This window comes from Pelophylax lessonae (assembly GCF_965119305.1).
Source record: "Pelophylax lessonae genome assembly, chromosome: 8".
NCBI lineage: Eukaryota > Metazoa > Chordata > Amphibia > Anura > Ranidae > Pelophylax > Pelophylax lessonae.
In genome coordinates this window covers 139,560,323-139,585,119 of record NC_138775.1, presented here as the reverse complement: position 1 = coordinate 139,585,119, position 24,797 = coordinate 139,560,323, and the positions used below count along the sequence as shown (strand labels likewise).

At 45.7% G+C, this 24,797-nt stretch overlaps 2 protein-coding genes across 2 annotated transcripts in view; one reads left to right on the top strand and one right to left on the bottom strand.

Annotated features, from left to right (window-relative positions):
* ST13 (ST13 Hsp70 interacting protein) overlaps positions 1-19,811 on the bottom strand; it is a 214,501-nt gene extending 194,690 nt beyond the window's left edge. Inside the window, exons 1-2 of the mRNA XM_082264769.1 lie at positions 19,545-19,811; positions 3,063-3,117 (exon numbers count right to left, since the gene is read on the bottom strand). Coding sequence (XP_082120895.1) covers positions 3,063-3,117; positions 19,545-19,654 — 165 coding nt within the window. The 5' untranslated portion in view covers positions 19,655-19,811. The remainder of the gene's footprint in view (positions 1-3,062; positions 3,118-19,544) is intronic.
* Positions 19,812-19,992: 181 nt separating this feature from the next.
* The window catches only part of XPNPEP3 (X-prolyl aminopeptidase 3), a 227,886-nt gene continuing 223,081 nt past the window's right edge, over positions 19,993-24,797 (top strand). The window contains exon 1 of the mRNA XM_082264767.1: positions 19,993-20,217. Within this exon, the coding sequence (XP_082120893.1) occupies positions 20,172-20,217 (46 nt within the window). The 5' untranslated portion in view covers positions 19,993-20,171. The remainder of the gene's footprint in view (positions 20,218-24,797) is intronic.

The window sequence follows — 24,797 nt, the reverse complement described above, 5'->3', positions numbered from 1 at the left end:
CACTGTCATCACTTCCTCCCCTTCACTTCACGGTGATTTCTTCCTTCCAGCTCACTTTTCGTCCTATTGGGGATTTCCATTTTCTCCCACACCAGCTCTTCCTACCTCATGCACACCATATTTGTCCTTTTTAATTGGCAGCAATTGCTACCTCCTTACTACTTTATACTTTCATACATGACAGGTTGGAAGGTGCTTTCTCTCATTCACTCATCACCCACCTACCATGGACCCTCTTCTCTGGCTGCCACACTGGGATCCTTCAGCTCCCGGGTCAGACACAACACACCGCTGCCACACAGGAATTCAATCTTTCCATCCAAGTCTCATTTGAGTTGTGAGTATTTTATACTCCATCAAGTTCTCATTATTTGATTGAAAAAAAAAATTTTCATTCAAAAAACCATAATGATACTGCATATCTAAACAACAATGTTCTTTTATAGATACAATATGAATATACTGATCTCTGAAGAAGGGAGATATTGCTCCCGAAACGCGTAAATCATGATGTTATATTCTACTGTCATATCATCTCAACAAACTATTTATGTTAGGTTTGTAAATGAGTGGTCACACCAATTGATTTGCCAACATGTGATTCAATATTGCCTGTGTTGTATATTATTCATACCATAGCCTTTGAGCTACAGCATGCGCCACTGAGCACATGTTACTGTCTGTATTTTTTACAACCTGTGCACATTATGCAATAAAATTAATATTGCTTTTATTGATTGTATATTTCAATTTTTTCCAGCCACCAAACACGTACCTCACACAAAGTCCCGTGGGCCGTTACTTATATTAGGGCGAGAGGTTTGGATTGCAAATTAATTGTGAAACAGGTTACATTTCCAAGCAGGATTTGTATGTTTTTCATTTTGAATGTAACAAATTAAATGTTTCAATGCTGAGCATTTGGTTATGGTCTTAATTAGGAAGACTGTTCCACCCCGGGTCAGTTTACCACTTACTGCCAAGCCACAAGACAGGGCGCAGGTCAGCCTCCAGAGATAATGCAAATGAAGGTAATGTATGACCACACACACCTTAAATCATGGCTATATATGCAACTTATTAATTTCCATCAGTTGAACATCGGGCAGGATATCAGCATAAACACGGACAGAAAGGTTGACGCATATCACTGAAGCTTAATCATAACCCAAATTGGTTTTGGTCTACTTGGTAAGACTATGCATACACATATCTCTTATGTTAAGGGTAGAGGAACTTGTGGCATTTATTTTTGTTGGATGTTTGCATATGGTTTAACCACAGTCTGCGCTTCCAAATTTTTCTTCTTTACCTAAACATAGAATACATACTGTATATAAAACTACTTTTGCCATGTTGCAAACTATATTGGTAATTAAGTTAGAAGAGGAGGACCTAGAACAAGCAACTCTAAACCTTAATTGAAGTCAATTTAATTTTGTAAAAGCAAGAATAGGACATAATATGTATTCTGTGCATTACCACAAAATTAGGACCTTCAGGAAGGCAGTTGTGTCCATACTGGATTCAAAACATTGGTGAATACACATGCTTTGCTTTACACTTGCTATGACTTCAACATACATTAAAGTGCTACCACTTTTACATGCTTATTTGATGTGTTTTTGGTGCTTCTGTGATGCCTTGTTGGTGCTTTAATTATGCTTTTTTTGACAAATGCGTGTGTGGGGATATATCATACCTGCAAGACGTCCAAAACAAAGCGAAGCTAAACCTGAATAAAAGCCTCTCAAAAGCTGCAGGTGCTGTACATGAGACTTGCTATAGACTTCAATGGAGGCTTTGAAGACTCTTGGTGAAAACATAAAAAAAGCATGTCCAATGCCATGTTTTAAAGCAAGTGTTAACGAGCCCTTACTTCACATTACAGCGCTACCACTATAACACAGTGACTGTCCTTCTTCAAAGTGCTACAGAGGTTCTCTACGGAGACATTCCTTTAATTTGCCTAAGAAGTCAGATTGCCATGAGATCAGATTAAGACTAGCGGGGGGGGGGGGGGGGCATTGGCGGTGTTGCATCCTTGGGGCTGTTTAGGAGTATATGAAGATATGAACATATGAAGAGATTTACCATCAAACTCCCTCCTCTTCCACTAGTCTGCAGGGCCACCCGGGTCTTAACTATAAGACCATCAGCAAGGAAGGGGGCTTTCAGCAAATTGCCAACCTACAAAGCCTGCTAATGTGCAGAAAACACAAGATTAAAGCCAGCCATGCATGGATTTAAATGATTTTGGTCCAACAGGGACCAGCCAACTTTCATTCCATGTATGGACAGGCTGGTTGTACACACAACTCAATAAAATGACTTATGTACAATAAGCCAGTCAGGCTTTTGCCCAAACGATCAGTGCCACCGGCTGATGATGATGAAGTTTCTCTGCTGCTCAGTGGAAAAGATTTTTGGCTCAGGTTTTTTTCATTCAACCCACTCGGCTGGTTAAAAAAAGTTGTCATAAATGTTTCCATTTTCAGAATGTTCATCCAATTTTCTAGTTATTGGTGGGGTCAAATGGACCTTTCCTTTCGACTGCATTAACGTGAGAAATCAAAAAAGCAGGATGGAACCAGTGTATGTGGGTTTTCATTCAGTAAAGAACATTGTATTTTGTAATAAATGGAAACAGCAAATACATTTTGAAGTACTTTTAGGCTCCTTTCACGCTTGTGCGACTTGTCATGCGATTTGGGACTGCAAAATCTTATGACAAGTCGTTTTCCATCATTTCCAATGAGCCCCATTCATATCTGTGCGACTTGAAGTTGCACCGACTTCAAAGTAGTCCCTGCACTACTTTTGGCATGATTTTGGTGCGTTTTGAGGAAAAGACATTATAAGCCCAGTCAAACTCGCATCAATATCGCCGCAAAAGTCGTGGCATAATCGCGGTAAAAATCGCAGGACTTTGAAGTCGCACAAGTGTGCAAGGGGCCTTAAACAACACCCAAGGTGCCAAATGCACTGGGACTTTTCATACAAATGTAAAATCTACTAGTTTATTGCTGCTTAAAGCTGGTCATAATGGATACATTTCTTACCTGGCTTTCTTTAAAAGATTCTTCAGATGGTGGGGGCTGGATAGAAGCTCCCAAGCTGTTTACAAAAAAAAAAAAAAAGAGAAGGATATATAAAAACATTACTCTACAAAAATATATGTGTGTACAAGTCGTTAGACTGAGTATTCATGTTCTGAATACTCTGGCTTCAAAACATTTCCTAAATTTCAGATTAGAACCACAAATTCTCCAGATTTTCTGCTATGGCCTAATTTCTTCCACATATATTCATTTGCAAATTATAGGATGGTTTACACCATATAATTAATCATTCACACTGCACTAAGAGCCCTAAATAGACCTCTAAAGTAAAACCTGTATAGAAAAACCAAACATAAAACCTTCAGCGATGCCTAAACCTCCCAGCTCCTGTCCACCAGCCTAATCCAGGAAATTAAAAAAAAAAATTAACCCAACACATGCAGAACAAAAAGTGACCAGCCACCAACGTAACACAATGAGCCTGAATAGCCAATCTCTAGGTTTAAAGGCTGCCTTAAATGGCTTAAATATTTTAACTAAACAGCTTTTGAAGAAGCAGAGTGAAAGATTATTTGCCAAACAGAACCTGTATCCAATCAGATGCGGACACTGTTTGAGCGTTGATAGCTCCTGCAATCAAATGTCAGAATACAATAGCTGACAGAGAAGATTCATCTATTCATACTGTTTAGAGTGAATGGATTTCTTCCCTTTGGCATGTAGACTGGAGAAAAAAAAAAATCTATAATAATTGTAATGCCTTAGTGTAGTCATGTGGTGGGTGACAGCAAACTTGAGTTTGCTGAGAAGGAGCAATGGGGAGAAAAAAAAAAAAAAAAAAAAATAATAATGGGATTTTTGACTTACTGTAAAATCCATTTCTCTGATGTTCATCGACGGACACAGCTTCTAATATTATTAACCATTGGGTTATATTGTTCCCTACAGGAGTAGGACACAAGGCAGAAAAAAAAAAAAAAAAAAAAAAAAAAAAAAAAGTTCCAGGGGATATACTCCCACACTCTGCTATAGGTACTCAGTTTTCTTACAAGCAGTGTCAGAAGAATACAACTCCACAGATGGGTGGGTGCTGTGTCCGTCAATGAACATCAGAGAAATGGATTTCCATTTACATTTCTCTTTCGTTCACAACTTCTGAAATTCTTAACCATTGGGACCTCCCAAAGCAGTGTTAAACATAAGGGGTGGGAACAGCAAAAAATAAAAATAAAAAATCCCAAGGCTAAACAGTAGTCAACCAGGCAACAGGAGCTCAACCAAAAAACTGGAGCCCACCTGAAAAACAAATACTCTAAAAGAGGATCAGGTCCTCTCAACAGTAGCCTGCAAAACCTTGAGGCCAAAAGAAGCATCCGCAGATGCCAACACATCCACTTAATAAAACTTTGTGAAAGTGTGCACTGCCGACCAGGTGGCCGCCTTGCAAACCTGCGTCACTGAAGCCTGAAGACGGAAGGCACAGGAGGCACTAAGCACCCTAGTAAAGTGCCCCTGATCCTCGATGGAATAGGCCTGAATCACAGTCAGTCTGATCCATCTGGAAATGGTCGCAGTGAGCTCAAACAAACAGAGATTCTGACTCCCTGAAAGACTCCGTAGCTGCCAGGTACCTCTTAATTGCCCAGACCACATCCAAGGCATGCAGGACTATTTACTTCGGATGTTAAGGCCTGGGACACCGGGAAGGTAACAATGTCTTCATTCAAACAAAAATCAGACAACTTTTGGACAAAACGACGAACAGGGGCAAAGAACCACTTTATTTCTGTGAATCACCAGGTAAGGTGAACGACAGGATAACGCCACCAGTTTCGACACCCTGCACGCAGAGGTGATAGCCACCAAAAAGGCCACCTTCTGAGACAGCGTAAGCAGGGGAATCTCCCAAATATTCTCAAAGGGAGGCTTCTGAAGGGCCGAAAGCAGATTCTCAAAGGGAGGCTTCTGAAGGGCCGAAAGCACCAAATTGAGGTCCCAAGGCGGCAACGAAGACCGCACTGGAGGAACCAAACGTCGGACACCCTGAAGAAAGGTACGCACCAGGGAGTTTGTGGCCAAAGGTCATTGGAAGAGGACCTCCAAAGCCGACACCTGGCCCTTGATGGTACTCAAGGCCAATTTCTGTTCAAACCCCCGTTGAAGGAATGTTAAGATCAGAGCCACCGAGAAGGAGCGAGGAAGAACCCCAAGACTCTCACACCACGCAATGTACATCTTCCACGTATGATGGTAGATCTTCCTGCAAGTAGATTACATAGCTTTTAACAGTATAAGACTCACTGACTCAGAAAACCCTTTATCCTTTAGAACCTAGCGTTCAACAGCCAGGCCGTCAAAGCCAGCGACTGTAAACCAGGAAGAAAAAAAAAAAAAAATTGGTCCTTGGAATCTTCCTCTCAGGGAGGATCTGCTGTCCCAAGGAACGGCGGCGACCAGCCACACCAGATTGGCATACCAAACCCGGCGAGGCCTGTGCAGAGCCACTAATATGACCGGAATCCATTCTGCCTCAATCCTGCATAGAAGTCTTGGCAGAAGCATGAGAGGAGGGAAGGCGTAAATCAGAAAATACTGACCTCAAAAGGGCCACCAGTGCGTATGTGGCGTCCGCCAGAGGATCTCGTGACCGAGCCACAAACCTCTGCACCTGTTGAGCCGGGATGTCAACACATCCACCTCGGGATGCCCCACCTGAGACACAACTGATGAAACACCTCCAGATGAAGGGACCACTTACCGTGGTCCAATGCCTGCCCACTGAGGTAATCCACCTGCCAGTTTTCCACCCTGGGAATGTGTACGTCGGGAAGGGCTGGAACGAACCATTCTCCTCAGAATGCCGGCTACCTCCAGAGCTGCAAGGACACTTCTTGTGGCCCACCTGATGATTGACATAAGCCTTGGCATTGTCCGGCTAAATGCGCACTGGACATCCCTGAAGATGATTCGTCCGATGTTCCAGGCGCAGTTTGATCGCTCGGAGTACCAGGACATTGATCGGTATTCTGGACTCTTCCAGTGTCCAGACCCCTTGATTAGAAATTTTGCTGAGGATGCCTCCCCAGCCGGACAGGCTGGCATCCGTGGTGACCACTGTCCAAAACAAGGGGAGGAAGGATTTGCCCAGATGAAGCGTCAAAGAACGAAGCCATCATATTAGGGACTCTTTCGTTCCCCAGCTCAGCCGGATCGGATTGCCAAGAGACTGCAGATTCTCGTCACATTTGGCCAGATTCTGTTTTGCGTGGAACTCGTTTGGAACTGTGCAAACGGAACCGGTAGGCACTGTCAGACCCAGCACCCGCATGCAAGTCCGGAGGGATTACCATATGCTGGACAGCAGGAGACAAATTACAGTCTTCAGTTTCTGGAGTTTGTCCAGAGGAAGGAGCACTTTGACTAAGGCACAGCCGAGAGCCAGACCCTGATAGTCCAGCTTTGTGGATGGAATCAGAGCAGACTTCTGAAAATTCAGAATCCAGATTCCAGCCAAACAACTTCAAGCTCCTATGGTAATTTCCAAGTTTTCCACTAGAGCAGTAAGAGACTCCGCTCGAGGAAGGAGGTCATCCAAGTAGCCCATTACCGCGATCCTCCATTGGCGTAACAATGCTTGCACCGGGGACAACACTTTGTAAAGACCCGAGGAGTAGAAGCGAGACCAAAGGGCAACACCACAAACTGATAATGCTCCTCTCCCAAGGGAAAGAGGAGGAAGCCCTGGAGACCGACACACATGGCGCTTTTCAACTGCATGGAACGGCTCGGTATGGCTTGCTTTGAAGCTTTTCCACTTGTAGCCAGACCGAATGACCTTGTGACCCACCTGACTTGTACCAGGGGAGTGTACGGGTCCGGGAAGCAGCAAAGCCATCCCCCGCCCCAGATACGGGTGAAGGTGCCTTACTGCCTTATCTGCGGGTCTGGAGAAGCCTGCTCTTGACTTGCCAGACCAAGTTTGCTTGGATCCTCTAGAGGAGGCCCTGTAGGGCTCTGATCCCTTGTCAGACGACCCTGAGGGAGAAAAAAAAAAAAAAAAAAAAACTTCCTTTGCCAGCCAGACTACACAAACATGGCCATCGTGCATTAAGCACACAGGCTACAAGAAAATGGCGGCCCCTAAGCCTCAGAAAATGGCACAGACAAGAAGGGGGGGGGGGGCTCTGGCAGGTTCAGCCCCTCACAGCTGCCCCCCCCCCCCCATTGCCACACAGCACCCTGCCCCCACCCTAGGTGGTGGACCAGGCCACCCCACAGCCCCAGTGAAGGAGCGCGAGATGGCCCACAGGAACCACCAGACCAATGAGGGGGGTGCCTAATAGGAAAGAGGAGAACCCAGGGATCCGACCATCCCATAGAGGGGTCCATGTCCACCCCAAAACCCTCCAGGGGGAGAGGGGGGGTGGGGGACAGTTATACCAGGAACCAGGCGGGCACCGCTCCAGAAAAAAAAAAAACTCCTCTCCATTGAAATGGGGGGCTGTCGGCCAGGAGGAACGCTTCAACTCGGACCGAGACCCTGTTGTATGCGACCTCGCAAGGTATTTAACTTGCAGACCAGCCCCCGTCCATTGGGGCTATGTCACAGCCGACTTAGAGCGGAGCCGAGGTCTGCACGTGCTCGTTGGTAGTTAATTGTAGATCTCACAGGAAGAAAAAAAAAAAGTATCTATAGCAGAGAGAGGGAGTATACCCCCTGGGACTGCCCATAGGCGTAGCCAGACTTTTTTTGTTTCTTGTGTCCTACTCCTGTAGAGGGCAGTATAACCAAAGGGTTAAGAAGATCAGGAGCTGTATCCGTCAATGAACGAAAGAGAAATATGAGTTTATGAAATTTACAAATCATTGCATTCTGTTTTTATGTAGATCTTACACAGCGTCCCAACTTTTTTGGAATTAGGGTTGCAAAATTAAGGTTTGTCTTTGGAGTCAATACTGTTTTAAGGCCAAATTATTGTCAAGTACTAATTAGGAAAACCAGAATGAAGTGCACAGAGACTTCTCTGGTATTTAAATGCCTGGGTCCACACAGGCAAAGGAAGGAAGGAATCCACCTCAGCTGTGCCATGTGCCCAGAGCCAAGGGGAAGCCTCCCTCAGCACTGAGCTGCACTGCAAATGCCATGGACACTAACACCATAAAACACAGGGGGGGGGGACCTGTTGTGCCTTGTGATGTGGGGCATGTTCCCTGGGTGTCAGGTACAAGCAATACCCCCCTGATGTAATTACAAAATGGTTCCAGAAACCATCCTACTTCCCATCCTGTTCTTGGACAATCAGCATCTGTCTTGACACATTCTATGGTGACGAGTGGATTAACCACTTGACCTCCGGAAGGTTTTACCCCCTTAATGACTAGGGCATTTTTTGCTATACAGCGATGCGCTACATGACCTGACAACTGCGCGGTCATGCAACACTGTACGCAAAAAAAATTTCTATCATATTAGCCTTCTTTTGATGGTATTTTAACACTACTGGGGTTTTTATATTTTTTGCTAAGAAAAACATTTTTTTTTTAGTTTCGGTTATAAAATTTTGCAGATAATCTTGCTTCATAAATGTAAGACAAAATGTGTTCTGCTACATTTCTTTGGAAAAAAATTACCCACAACAGTGTACAGTAAAACCTTGGATTGCGAGCATAATTCGTTCTGGAAACATGCTTGTAATCCAAAGCACTCTTATATCAAAGCGAATTTCCCCATAAGAAATAATGGAAACTCAGAGGATTCGTTCCACAAGTCCTTCAGTTTATAGTCTATATATAAAGATTATAGCAATGTGATAGGTTGTGTAACCATAAAATGTCCAACCACAATATGCAGCATTCCCAAGGGGATTAGAAGCAAAATCTAGCAGAGCTACAGAATATAAGAGAGATGAGAGGAGCCTCTAAGTGTAGCAATATGGTTACATTTAACCACTTGCCGACCGCCGCAAGTAGATATACTGCGGCGGTCAGCCCCTCACAGGCAAAGTGACGTACCGGTACTAGCCTGTGAGGCTCTGGGGAGCGGGCACGCTCCCGCGCGGTCACGGACCCCCCCGCGGGTGTGACCGGCGGACCCGATGTCTGCCGGTCACTCTGCGATCGTCCGGGGAGAGGGAGAAAGTCAGGCGGCTGGTGTAAACAGCCGCCTGTCATTCTCCCCTGTGTAGAAACACTGATCATACGGTTCTACTATGTAGGACCGTTGATCATTGTTCCTACACTTCAAGCCACAGCCAATCAAAATAAGAATCACACCCCTAGGGACACACACAGCCCCTCCCTCAAATAAAGTTAACCCCTTCACTACCAGTGTATTTTTACAGTAATAGAGCATATGTATAGCACTGATTACTGTAGAAAGGTCACTGGTAACCCCAAAAGTGTCAAAAATGTCAGTCAAGGGTCCGATCTGTCCACCGCAATGTCGCAGTACCGCAAAAAAAAACAAATATCGCAGATCGCCGCCATTACGCGTTAAAAAAAAACAAACGAAAATGACAAAAATCTTTCCCTTTGTTAGTAAACGCAATAACTTTTGCGCAAACCAATCAAAGTACGCTTTTTGCGGTTTTTTTACCAAACATATGTAGCATAAAACAAACTGGCCGAAAAATGTTAAAGAATTTTGATTTTTACATTTTTTTGGGGGGAATTTCATATAAAAAAAAAAAAAAATATGTAAAAAATATTGTTATTTTTACAAAATTTACGCTCTTTGTTGATAGCGCATGATAAAAAAAAAAAAAAAAAAACGCACAGGTGATCAAATACCACCAAAAGAAAGCTCTGTTTGTGGGAAAAAAAGGACGCCGAATTCGTTTAGGTACAGCGTCGCACGACCGCCCAATTGTCCGTTAAAATCACGCAGTGCCGAATCGCAAAATACCCCCTGGTCAGGAAGGGGGTAAAGTCTTCCGGGGCTTAAGTGGTTAATGAAGGTTCAACATTTAGCAACTCACATGGTTGATGATTAAAATAGGCACACCTAAGTATGCAGGCATCCGGGGTAAAGCTGTCCACATAGACCATCTTCTGAACCACCGGCTCTCACCACTGTCAGTTTGCAATTGTGACCGGGAAGAATAGCTTGCAGAAGAGTGATCTGAAAGTGAGGCTTTGAATCACTCGTGGAGTGCAGCGGGGAAGGGATGATGAAGATGGCAGTGCAGAGGATGGTCTATGTGGACAGCTTTACCCCAGATACCTGCATTCTTAGATGTGCCTGTTTTAATCATCAACCATGTGAGTTGCTAAATATTGAACCTTCATTAAACGTAACCATATTGCTACACTTAAGAGGCTCCTCTCTTCTTTTTTTATACATGACGCTATTTGTATATCAAGACATCGCTTGTATATCAAGTCAAAATTTATTTTAAAAATGTGCTCGTCTTGAAAAGCGCTCTCAAACCAAGGTTTTACTGTATATTATTTTGTCTGTGTGAAAGTTATAGTCAACAAACTATGGCATATATTTAAAAATCAAGGTGGATAAAAATTGATGAAAAAAAAAAAAAAATTGCATAGTTGTCTATTTAAGATACAATAATTTAGTATGAGGCTGCAATATTTACATTTTTGGTAAAACTCATTCAATGAGTCCAAGCTCTGCAAGCCTAGATAACATGCACTACATTGATGCATTCACACAATATCACACTAACTACGAGCAAGAATGAGTCCTTACATTTTAATGAGCATCTGTAATTTCAGATCCATCATGGCAGTGCTTGTTAGTGGACAACCACTCATCTGCTGCCACCACGTCCATCACCTTGTTGGGTCACTGCCGTATCACCAGCCGTCCCAATAAAATTAATGGGACTGTCGTCGAGGCAACAGCAGGTCAGAGATGACTGTTGCGGTTTAAAAATTATGATTTAAATCAAGCCTTTTTACTAGGGATTTAAATTGACTTGATTTAAATCAAATCCACCCTGTTAAGAATTGATAAATCCTGATATACCGATTGCCCATCTCATTTCTTAGGGCACTAAAATTCCAAAACAGTACAAATACCCCCCAAATTTCCCCTTTTTGGAAAGTAGACAGTCTGAGGTATGGAAAGTTTTTTGAAGATGTAATTTTTTGTCGGTGTTTTTGTAAAATTAATGAACTACTTACTGACCGCCCCATAGCAAATTTACTGCTACAGGGCAGCCCTCCTGTGCAGAATCACATATATATATATATATATATATATATATATATATATATATATATTATACACACACACACACACGTGATTCTGCACTTCTGCCTCCAGGGGGCGCACGCGTCGCCGGGACGCTTCTGCTGTGATTATTCACAGCAGAAGCCGATCTGCAGGTGCTGGGCACTGGATGTCCGCCGTCTCCCGCCAATCGTCAGGCAGAGACACAGAACAGGGCTCTGCCTATATAAACAAGGGAAAGCAGGGAATAAAATCCATCACTTTCCTGAGTAAAAGCAGCACACACGACACAAACACTGTCACTGGTTCCCGCAAAGTGTCAGTTAGTGTCCGATTGTCCACACGCAACATTGCAGTGCCGCTATAAGTCCCTGATCACCGCCACTACTAGTATAGAAGAAAAAAAAAAAAAAAATATGAAGAAATAAAAATTCCACTATATAACCCATAGTTTGTAGAGGCTATAACTTTTGCGCTTTTTTTCTTTTTTTTTTTTTTTAACCAAAAAAATGTAGCAGAATCCATATTGGCCTAAATTGATAAAGAAGTATGATTTTTATTGGATATGTTTTACAGTGGAAAGTAAAAAATGTAGTTTAAAAGCAACCCAGCAGCTAATTAGGCGCTTTAAGTGGTTTTACTCTGTAGAGCATCCCTGGCATATCGGGATGATGCCTGTAGCTGCATGCATCATGCAGGTATATCCACTAGAAGTTAATCACGTACATTTACTTGATTTGGAGGCAAGTGGTTAATCTGGCATAGGCCTTTCAAAGACCGGGATTACGGCCTTCATAGAAAATGTTATCTTAGATGACATGCGAATCTATGCATTCGGAAGAGTTTAAAATTTTGTTTGGATCGCTCTTCAGAGAGCATTTATAGGCTGTGAGGAGGTGTTGAATTGCCTCCTCACCACTTGCATTAAACACCTAAATGCCAGATTACCATGCAGAAACGACATGTGTTGTGGGCAGTTGCGGCACGGCCCCTTTCACTTGAAGGGGCATACAGGGGGCGACGGGGGCTGTGGCTGTAAAGCAAGCATCACAGCTGTGGCATGTGTACACCTCTGGCCGCTAAAAGGGGGGAGTCACGAAGGGGTGGTGATAACACGACTCAAATGTGTGTTCTTTTCACAGCCCCCAACCGCAAATGTAAAAGAGCCTTTAAAGGGCCAAACTGCTAGAAAAGTGGTAAAAATGCGGTCTAAAATTTCCCCTAATGTATTCTGCTTTGTATGTCATAAAGTATAGTTGTGCGCTCTGTGGTATATTACACACTTTGGGACACTGCAATCGGTATACTGTGCTAGGCATTGTATATACCAGACTGCGGCACTGTACTATACATTAAATGATCCACAGCCCTGAACTCTGTTGAATTTTTCCGCTTACTTGGCTATGCTATCTGATCCCACCTCCATAAAACCTTACTACTTATTGCAAAATTTTGGAGGGGACTAGAACCCCTGTCAGTTTTTATTGCTGCCTGTGCTCCCTTTGGGAAGATTCCTCCTTCCTATACGCCATGTTAACTGTTATTGAAAGTAAATAAAAAAAAAAATCCCAAATTTTGGATTGTCCCCAGAACAATAGAGGGGACAACCCAATCTTCCAATGGGGCAGTGGCTTAGTAGAGAGGTGCAGCCGGTGCATTCGCCCAGGGCGCGTGCTCAGAAAGGGAGTCCACTCTGTTATCCAGTGTGAGCGACACTGTATTAGGGCTGAAACAACTATTTGATTAATCGACAACTAATCGATTATGAAAATAGTTGTCAACTATTTTCATAATCGATTAGTTGGTCAGCCGATTAGTTGGCCTGCATACAGAATGCATTATTTGTTTGCATATCAGGAAATACAGTGCAATGCACATACAGCTCAGTACACCATCCGTACATGTCAGTATACACAGCTCAGCACACACCCCCCATACTTGTCAGTATACACAGTGCAGCACACATACAGCTCAGTACACCCTCCATACATGTCAGTATACACAGTGAAGCACACATACAGCTCAGTAAACCCTCCATACATGTCAGTATACACAGTGCAGCACACATCCATGTATGGAGGGTTTACTGAGCTGTATGTGTGCTGCACTGTGTATACTGACATGTATGGAGGGTTTACTGAGCTGTATGTGTGCTGCACTGTGTATACTGACATGTATGGAGGGTGTACTAAGCTGTATGTGTGCTGCACTGTGTATACTGACATGTATGGAGGGTTTACTGAGCTGTATGTGTGCTGCACTGTGTATACTGACATGTATGGAGGGTTTATTGAGCTGTATGTGTGCTGCACTGTGTATACTGACATGTATGGAGGGTTTATTGAGCTGTATGTGTGCTGCACTGTGTATACTGACATGTATGGAGGGTGTACTGAGCTGTATGCGTGCTGCACTGTGTATACTGACATGTATGGAGGGTTTAACCACTTGCCTTCTGTGCACTTAAACACCCTTCCCATCCAGGCCAATTTTCAGCTTTCAGTGCTGTCACACTTTGACTGACAATTGCGCGGTCATGCTACACTGTACCCATATGAAATTTTTATCATTTTTTTCACACAAATAGAGCTTTCTTTTGGTGGTATTTAATCATCTCTGGGTTTTTTATTTTTTACAAAAAAAAAAAAAAAAAAAAGAATAAAGACAATTTTGAAAAAAAAAAAAAAAGTTTTTTATTTTCTGCGAGTAAATTTTGAAATTAAATTTTTCTCCTTCACTGATGGGCGCTGATGAGGCGGCACTGATAGGCTGCACTGATGGGCACTTATGAGGTGGCACTTATGGGCACTGAGGTGGCACTTATGGGCACTGATGAGGTGGCACTTATGGGCACTGATGAGGAGGTACTAATATGCCGCACTGATAGGCGGCACTGCTGGGCACTGAGAGGCGGCACTGATGGGCACTGGCGGGTGGCACTGATGGACACTGACGGGCGGCACTGATGGACACTGACGGGCGGCACTGATGGACACTGACGGGCGGCACCATCAGTGCCCAAACTCAGTGCCCATAGTGCTGCCAGTCAGTGCCTAGATGAGCAGGCACTGACTGGCAGCACTATGTGCACTGATTGTGGACATTGATGGGGGGCACTGATGGCGGGCACTGTGGGCACTGATGGGGGGGCAATTTGTGTATTTTTTTACCTTTAGTGATCGGTGCCCTGATTACATTGCTGTGTGTCCCCGGCGCTGTGAGGCTCCCCCTCCTTCCTCACACTGCAGGCTCTGTGTGAGGAAGGAGCGCCGGCGATGAGAGATGATCTCATATGTTTACATGAGATCATCTCTCATTGGACGGCTTGATCACGTGGTGAATGGCCGCTGTGATTGGCCATTCACCACGATCTGTGATCGGCTGTGTCCAAGGGACACGGCCGACACAGATTCTCCCCGATGCGCGCTCGCGGGAGCGCGCGGGGAGAGTCTTTCTGGGAGGCCGTTTAAAAACGGCCTCCCGAAAATTCAAGTCCGCGCTGCAGCCGTATATAGGCTGTAGCGCGGATGGCAGGAAGTTAATGAGCTGTATGTGTGCTGCACTGTGTATACTGGCATGTATGGAGGGTTTACTGAGCTGTATGTATGCTTCAATGTGTATACTGACATGTATGGAGGGTTTACTGAGCTGTCAGTATACACAGTGAAGCACACATACAGCACAGTAAACCCTCCATACATGTCCAGAAAGCTTGTGAATGTGTGAGGAGCAATGCCTCATGGGACATGTAGTCCTAGCAAGGGGAAGGAAGTGATTTGAAGGGATTCTAAAGGCAGATTTTTTATTTATTTTTTTTACCTTGCTATAGGGGAACTAATATACTTTGCGGCTTGCCATAGAGACACTCTTAAGACAGGAGGAGCAAGAAGCGCCAACAGGGCACCCCAGAAGAGGAAGTACTGATACTTTTTCTTAGTGTAGCAGGATTTCAGGCATTGGGCCTGATGTGGGTCTGCCATTGTTACCGGTAACACTTCCAACACATTTAAGTTGAAAACCTAAGTGTGAGAGCGGAGACAATTACCATTCCGGCATCTTTGGTTTGTTTTGTTTATTTTGTGATGGGGATGGGAGAAGGAAATGAGTGGGATACTCCCCTGGCTCAACTAGGTTTCACTGGGACACTGTAGATAAATGCCTGTTAGCGCTGTCCTGACACCAGCTGAATGCCAACCAACGCTTTCTGGAGCTTTAAAATACTGTTTTGCTGAATAGTGCTGAAACTTTGACGTTAACTCAGAAGATCCAGGACTGTAGTAACTCTTGACTCTTGGCACTCCGTCTAGCTCAAAAGTCCTGCGAATGGCTCCCTCCAGCCCTTCACTGAGTGAGGTAGCTCCTTGTAACTGCTTGTGCTGCTGCAACCCTTAACACTGTACACTTCATGCTGTAAGCTTAACTCTTCAGGGCCCAACCGCTGGCGCCCCCTCTACACTTCAGGGTCCTCTTCACAAGGCAACCCCTTTACACTAGCTGGCTCCTGGATCCCTGGGAACTTCACCGGAGTGGTCCCCTCTACACTAGGCAGACCCTCAGGGGCAATTCACAGTACTCACAAACTTGGCATGCTTTCCTGGAACTGAAACCCTCCATCTCCACTGGTCCTCTCTGCAGCCCAGCTCTCTCTCTGGACTCTCAGGCAGCCACCCGAGACACCCAATCCTTCCGACAGGAGAAGAGACAGCCGTGGCTTCCCACCAAAGACGCTGCGTCATGCGTTCCCCTCAGACTTATACCCACTCCCAGAATCCTGTGCGGCAAATCTGCCTTTCTGGGGTAGATACAGGCCTGAATGTGCCACTGATTGGGTTTCCTCCACTGCCCTTCTCATGGAGCCAGTGGGGAGACTCCCTAGCCTCAATAGCAACACCTGGGAGACATGGCCTGTACTTTTTGCAGTACTTTGTGCCTGGAAAATTGATAACGTCCATGGCGCCTGAAAAGCGTTCTTTTAGTTTAAAAATGTTTTTGGACGACCTGGAAAACAGCTACAGTGTAACGGAACAATTTGAAGAACTGAGTGATAGCGATTCCTGGGAAAATTCGTCATGAGGTACTAAAAGTGACAACAGCGACAATTCTGCGACTGAGCTCAGCGATGTACGGACTTGGTGCTCTATTAACTGCGATACGGATCAGGCGGCGCCCCCGAGTACAGATTCTCCCTCATAATGAAATATCTCCACTTCGAAAACAATGAAGAATTTGATGAAATTTATTACATTAAAATTTATGATTTTGTGTTTCAAACTTTACCCGGGATGTCTACTAGACTCTTGTTTGGACAGATTTAAGCGAGTTATTCCTAAGAATTACAGGCCTAAAAATATAAAACATATTTCCATGTGAAAAAAGTACCACTTTTAGCACAGAAATTCTGACATAATCAGACCCCCAGGGAGGTTAATGTGGTCACGCCCCTTTAGCACCTGATACTTTAATTACCGTATTTATCGGCGTATAACACGCACTTTTTCATACACCGATATAAAAAAAAAAAATGTCCAGAAATCAGCGCCAAGAGGTAGAAGGGGGCGGGCGGCGCCGAGAGGTGGAAGGAGGCGGGCGGCGCCGAGAAGGAAGGACGCGCTGTCATCGGAAGTCCCGCGTCCTATGCCGACATCAATCATAGGCGCCGGGACTTCCGATGAGAGCGAATCCTTCCTTCTCCTCGGCGCCGCCCGCCCCCTTCTACCTCTTGGCGCTGCTTTCTGGAGATTTTTAAAAGTTGTGTATAGTGGCGCTGGCGAGGCTGCAATTATGGGCACTGGCAAAGGCTGCATGTATGGGCACTGGCAAAGGCTGCATGTATGGGCACTGGCGCTGGCGAGGCTGCATGTATGAGCATTGGCAAAGGCTGCAATTATGGGCACTGGTGAGACTGCAATTATGGGCACTGGCGAGGCTGCATGTATGGGCACTGGCGAGGCTGCATGTATGGGCACTGCAGTGACGAGGCTGCATTTAAGGACACTGCGCTGATGAGGCTGCATTTGTGGGCACTGGTAAGACTACATTTAATTAAAAAAAAATGTTCTGAGTTCAAAGCTGTTTATTTTAAATTTCAGCTTTTTTCCTGAAATTTCTGCCCTAAAATTTAGGTGCGTGCTATACGCCAGCGCGTGTTATACGCCGATAAATACGGTACATGAACAAGCTATTGGGATTTGAGCACAGGTATATCTTTTCTCATCATATAGCTGGTTATTTGTATTTACCACTGCATAGGAGATATTTAATAAATAAAAATAGTTTTTTTATACGCCACACTCATGTTTTTTTTTTTTTTATCCGATTAATCAAAACAATAAATCGGCCAACTAAACGATTATGAAAATAGTTAGTTGCAGCCCTACACTGGATGATAGAGTGGGGCTCATGATGGATTGAGAAAGCGGGCTCTCCACAGGTGCGTACAAGGGGTGTGCCTGGGCACGCCCTAATCCAGACGCAGTGCCAGGGGGGTGCATGGGTTCAACCCATCTGTGCGGTGTCATGGTGCTGGCAAAGCCTACCTTTTAGTTTCTCCCTCGGCTGCAGTGTCCCTCTAGTGCCCCAAACACAGCATCCTGAGGTTTGCAGCTGCCAGGGACTCTGTCAGCTGTGCAGTATCTCCCTGTGCAGCGGGCCAAGGAGGTGGTGGGCGGAGGTGTGGCTGAACTCTCCCTCCTACACACTCACAGCTGGTTGCTCTGGATGATCGAGCAACTGAAACTGGGAAGGAGGTGGAGCAGAGATGGCAGCCTGGGAGTCTTCTATTTTTAGCCATAGGGGAAGTGGCATCACTACAGGAGTTCCTCCCTGCTCTGTGCTGCTTCAACCCTTACACTCACTAAGCACTGCTCACCACGGGTTAGGGGGCACAAGTTACTTGCCTTGCCCCGGGCGCAGACAATCCACACTACGCACTGCAATGGACATTAGTTCTAACGAAAATCAGGGATTACCTCTTACTTTCTGCTCGACTATGGGACAGGAAGAAGTGAAGGGGAATCTCCACAAAAGCTCGCTGTCTGGCCGCCCTCGAACCACGCCGCTCCCTGTCTGGCCGCCCTCGCACCACGCCGCTCCCTGTCTGGCCGCCCTCGCACCACGCCGCTCCCTGTCTGGACGCCCTCGCACCACGCCGCTCCCTGTCTGGACGCCCTCGCACCACGCCGCTCCCTGTCTGGACGCCCTCGCACCACGCCGCTCCCTGTCTGGACGCCCTCGCACCACGCCGCTCCCTGTCTGGACGCCCTCGCACCACGCCGCTCCCTGTCTGGACGCCCTCGCACCACGCCGCTCTCTGTCTGGCCGCCCTCGCACCACGCCGCTCTCTGTCTGGCCGCCCTCGCACCACGCCTCTGCCTGTCTGGCCGCCCTCGCACCACGCCGCTCCCTGTCTGGCCGCCCTCGCACCACGCCGCTCCCTGTCTGGCCGCCCTCGCACCACGCCGCTCCCTGTCTGGCCGCCCTCGCACCACGCCGCTCCCTGTCTGGACGCCCTCGCACCACGCCGCTCCCTGTCTGGACGCCCTCGCACCACGCCGCTCCCTGTCTGGACGCCCTCGCACCACGCCGCTCCCTGTCTGGACGCCCTCGCACCACGCCGCTCTCTGTCTGGCCGCCCTCGCACCACGCCGCTCTCTGTCTGGCCGCCCTCGCACCACGCCTCTGCCTGTCTGGCCGCCCTCGCACCACGCCGCTCCCTGTCTGGCCGCCCTCGCACCACGCCTCTGCCTGTCTGGCCGCCCTCGCAGCTCCCTTTTTGGCCGTCCTCACAGCACGCCTCTGCCTGTCTGGCCGCCCTCGCAGCTCCCTTTTTGGCCGTCCTCACAGCACGCCTCTGCCTGTCTGGCCGCCCTCGCAGCTCCCTTTTTGGCCGTCCTCACAGCACGCCGCTCCCTGTCTGGCCATCCTCGCAGCACACTGGACTCAGGGAGTGCTAAAAGTCCACAGGTTAGGGGGCACAAATACTTGCCTTGCCCCGGGTGCGGACAACCCACACTTTGGAGGGATTTCCTTTCACTTCCTGTTTGGCTACAGGACAGGAAGTAAAGGGGAATCTCCACAAAAGGACACAAATGGCAAAAAAACGGACAGGGCGTATACCCCCCCCCCCCTCCCTCATTCTATCCAAAATGAAAAAAAAAAAAAGTTTTGCTTTTAGTTCTACTTTAATCCAACTTCTTGAAACTGTTTGCAAAGGCAAGAAAATGTGCGATTAGCTGAGAAGAATCGCTATCGGGGAAAATACGAAGAAATATCTACTTGCTCAATCTCGTCACCTTAGTAGCCATTCTGTGAAGAACTTCAGCTCCGGCCGATGCAGAATAGCCGGGTTGCTCTTACAAAGGTTGACAAACTCTCGCAAATCGTGCAGTTTCCGTGGGTCCATGGCTTATTCACACACGAGCAGAACACCACCGACTCCCTAGAAGGAACTAGAAATGGCAGCGCTGGGGAAAAGTGGGCGTGGCTAGCAAAGCAACCAATCACCGAGTTCTCCTTTCACCCGTGGAACAGGAAGTCTGGCCGCTCAGGTTCTCTAGGAGAAGGCGCGTGACTCGTCAGGAAGTACTGTATGCGGAAGTGTCTGCCTTCTTCCAAACTAACTCGTTCTGACGACAGCGTAGTAAATAGAATCCCGTCACTTCTCTTCAAAGCCAATCCGCGATTAGAAACATTTCTCTAAATCTCCGCCCACCACCCTAATAGAGACTCCTATTGGGCGCCTGAGATGTATGCACCATAACCGAGGCTGTCACCTTGAACAGTCGCTCCACCCATGGCAACCAGATACCAATATGGTGTCCTCGTAGCTACCTGTCATAGGAACTTCATCAGAGTGCCGCGACAGGAAATGTTGGCGGTTTCCTGTGCGACAAGAGCGGCGGAGTCCTTAGAGTTCAGTTATGTGGCGTGTTGTCGTTCAAAGCTGTGTCTGCAGGCGTGTTTCAGGTCAGGGATTTCTTCCTCTGTCATGTCAGTGGCATACTTTACATCCGATGTGATGGTAGCTGCTGGAGCAGATGTGTGGAGCTGATTTTACTGCACAGAAGTGAGTTGCTCTTTTAAAGAGCAACTCACTTCTGTGCAGTAAAAGTGTATTTTTGTCAGTGATCCTCACCCTCTCCAGGACATACTAAAAGGAATGACAGAAAGGAATTCCCATAGACTTTAACATGAAGATGGAATTCCCATAGAGAATAATGGAACAAAATGGAATGCCCATAGACAACAATGGTGAAAAAAAAATTCAATTAGCGACAGAACCTTTAGACATATACAATAAATATTTAAGAAACATACTTTTCAATATCAGTAGAGATGTATAATCAGATTAGGTGGGATTATTATTGTTTTTTTTAAAGACAAAGGTGAATGACAGAAGGGAATGCCCATAGAGTATAATGGGAAGAAAAATATAAACTCATTTGCAGGCAAATATGAGAAGCTCAGCAATTTATTCTTTCCCACAGGTGATCCCCAAGTAGAGTAGCAGATTGTAAGATTGAAATTATTTGGGATTATAGCTGTTTTCTATGGAATGACATAAAAATGATAGAAAGGAATGCCCATAGAGAATAATGGGAAGCAAATTGTGACCTGGAGTCAAAACCATGAGACATATCAAAGCAATCTTTAGCAGACATTCTCTCCACGTTCAGAGATGAGATTAATTTTGAAGTGGGATTAGCATTGTTTTCTACAGAACGGCAAGGGTGAATGACAGAAGGGAATGCCCATAGAGAGTAATGGGAAGTAAAATATAAACTCATTTGCAGGCAAATATGAGAAGCTCAGCAATTTATTCTTTCACACAGGTGTTCCCCAAGTAGAGTAGCAGATTGTAAGATTGAAATTATTTGGGATTATAGCTGTTTTCTATGGAATGACATAAAAATGACAGACAGGAATGCCCATAGAGTATAATGGAAAGCAAGATGGGACCTGGAGTCAAAACCATTTAACGTACCAAATAAATTCTTAGCAGATATACTCTCCACGTTCAGTGGTTATGTTTATTATTAAGATGAAGTGGGATTAGCATATGATATGTCTAATGGTTTTGACTCCAGGTCACATCTTTCTTCCCATGATACTCTGTGGGCATTCCCTTCTGTCATTCATCCTTGTCATTCCATAGAAAACAATAATCCGCCTTCATCTCATTATTAAACTGCTCCGCTGAAAGTGGAGAATACGTCTGCCAAGAATTTATTTGGTACATTGAATGGTTCTGACTCTAGGTCACACCTTGTTTCCCATTATACTCTATGGGCATTCCTTTATATCATTTTTCTGTCATTCCTTACAAAACAGCTATAATCCCAAATATTGTCAATCTTACAATCTGCTACTCTACTTGGGGAACACCTGTGGGAAAGAAGAAATTGCTGTGCCTCTCAGATTTGCCTGCAAATTAGTTTAGATTTGCTTCCCATTATACTCTATGGGCATTCCCTTCTGTCATTCATCCTTGTCATTCCATAGAAAACAATAATCCCGCCTTCATCTCATTATTAAACATCTCCACTGAAAGTGGAGAATACGTCTGCCAAGAATTTATTTGGTACGTTGAATGGTTCTGATTCCGGGTCACATCTTGGTTTCCATTATACTCTTATGGTTATTCCCCTTTGTCATTCAACTTTGTTATTCCATAGAAAACAATAATAATCCGATATTATTTCCATTTTATAATCTAATACTCTACTTGAGGAACACCTGCGGGAAAGGTGAAATTGCTGTGCTTCTCACATTTGCCTGAAGTCTAGTTCGTATTTTGCTTCCCATTATACTCTATGGGCATTCTTTTCTGTCCTTCACCCTTGTCATTCCATAGAATACAATGCTAATCTCGCTTCATCTCAATATTAAACATCACCACTGAATGTGGAGAGTATTTCTGCTAAGGATTGATCTGATATGACTCTAGGTGACATCTTTCTTCCCAGTATACTCTATAGGCATTCCCTTTTGTCATTCACTTTTGCCATTCCATAGAAAACAATGACAATCCCTATAATCTCCCTTTTGAACATCACCGCTCATTGTGGAGAGTATGTCTGCTAAAGATTGATTTGATATGTGTAGTGTTGAGCCGAACAGCCCTCCAGGTTCGGTCCGCACCAGAACACCGCGAACAGAGGAAAAGTTTGTTTGAACAAACGAACCCCATGGAAGTCTATGGGATTCGAACCTCCAAAATCAAACGGCCTAATTTTGAAGGCTTAAATGCAAGTTATTGGCCCAAAAAAGTGTATGGGGGGCCTGGGTCCTGACCTGGGGAACATGAAGCAATGAAAAAAAGTCTAAAGCAAAAAAAGTCATATACAAATATACATACAAATTTCAAATGGCATGTACTTGTCATACGGTTGCAGAAAAATTGGGCCTTGGTTGCTGATGGTGCCTGAACACCGTAACCCCTCGCTGTTACTCTTACTGGGTGCAGGAATGGGCCCTGCTGCTAAAAAATCAATACAAATATGAAATTGCATGTACTTGTCATACAGGTGCCAAAAATTGGGCCTTGGTTGTTGCTGGTGCCTGAACACCATAACCAACCTCTCGCAGTTACTCTTGCTGGGTGCAGGAATGGGACCTGCTGGTAAGAATTCCATGCACATTTGAAATTGCATGTGCTATACAAGTGCCAAAAATTTGGCCTTTTCCGTATGTGGTGCCTGAACACCGTAAACAAGGCCTCACAGTTACTCTTGCTGGGTGCAGGAATGGGACCTGCTGGTAAGAATTCCATACAAATTTGAAATTACATGTGCTATACAAGTGCCAAAAATTGGGCCTTTGGTGTTGGTGGTGCCTGAACACCGTAAACCCTCACAGTTAGCATGGCACAGGGACAAGGCCTGCTGTTAAAAAGGACATACGACATTTAAATTGTATGCACCTGTCATACAAGTGCAGAAAAATTAGGCCTTGGGGGTTGGTAGTGACCTAAACCATAAACATTGTTGGAAGCTAGCAGAATCAAGGTAGAGGAATAGGATAGGCAGCATATACAGACTTCAAGGGATGGCAGACCCCTAGCAAATTCAATCTGTTACATCAGCATCAGGGGCCTGATAGCTCGTTGATCCAGGACTGGTTCATTTTGTTGAAGTCAGCTGATCACAGAGTCTGTGGACAGACGCACTCTTTTGTCTGTCACAAAACCTCCAGCGGCACTGAACGTCCGTTCGGAAAGCTTGCTGGAAGCAGGACAGGCCAGTAGCTCCATTGCATATTGAGCAATGATAATCATGCACCATATAATGGGAGACGCTGGCGATGGTTGCTTAAACCTAACAGCCCTGGGTGCTGCTGAGGACAAAAGAACTGTTTAAAGGCATCGGTCAGCCAGCCGCCTTCTCCACCGCTCCTCCGTTGGCTGAACGATGCCTCGGAAACACGTCCAGAGAATTTTGACCTCCCAGTGTCTGGAAAAGCGGTACACAATTTTCTTTCAAGGCCTCCTCAAGATATTTCATCCTCTGTTCCCTCTGCGAAGGCAGGATGAGCTTTGCAACTTTACCCTTGTAACGTGGATCAAGAAGGGTTGCCAACCAGTAATTATCCCTCTCCTTGATAGCACGAATCCTCGGGTCCTTTTGCAGGCTTTGCAGAATCAGGGAGCCCATGCAACGTAAGTTGGAGGAGGCATGAGCTTCTGAGTCCTCTGGGTCACTAAGGATGACATTGTCAGCAGGAGCAACCTCTCCCCAACCACGTACAACTCCTGGGGTTTCTGGGGAATCAAAACCATCCCTTGAAGACTGCCGTATCCTATCCTCTTCCTCTCCATTCATGCTGCCGAAATCCTCACCCTCCTCCTCCTCTTCCTCCTGTGTGTTTTGTGGCTTTGCAGGAATGATATCTGCATAAAGGGGGCTTCGTGAGGAAAGGAAGTCCTCCTCTTCCTGCCGCTGTTCTGCCTCAAGTGCCCTGTCCATGATTCCACGTAATGTGTAATCCAGCAGGTAGACTAGCGGGATAGTGTCACTGATGCATGCATCGTCCCGGCACACCATCCGAGTGGCCTCCTCAAATGATGACAGGACAATGCATGTATCCTTAATCAAAAGCCACTGGCTTGGCGAAAAAAAGCCAAGCTCCCCTGATCCTGTCCTTGTGCCATACTCACACAGGTACTCATTGATGGCCCTCTGCTGCATGTGCAGCCGCTGTAGCATTGCCAACATTGAGTTTCATCTGGTGGGCATGTCACAAATGAGATGGTTGGCGGCAGGTTGATTTCCTGTTGAATGTCCGATAAGCGAGCACTGGCATTGAACGAACGGTGGAAATGGCCACAGGGTTTCCTGGCCTGCCTCAGGAGATCTTGGAAGCCTGGGTATCTGCTCAAGAAACGCTGCACCACCAGATTCAGAACATGTGCCAAGCATGGAACATGTGTCAAGTGTCCCTGTCGGAGGGCAGAGAGAAGGTTTGGTGCCATTATCACATACAACCATTCCTGGCTCAAGCTGTTGTGGCATCAACCATCTCTGAGCCTGCCCTTGCAGAGCTGACAG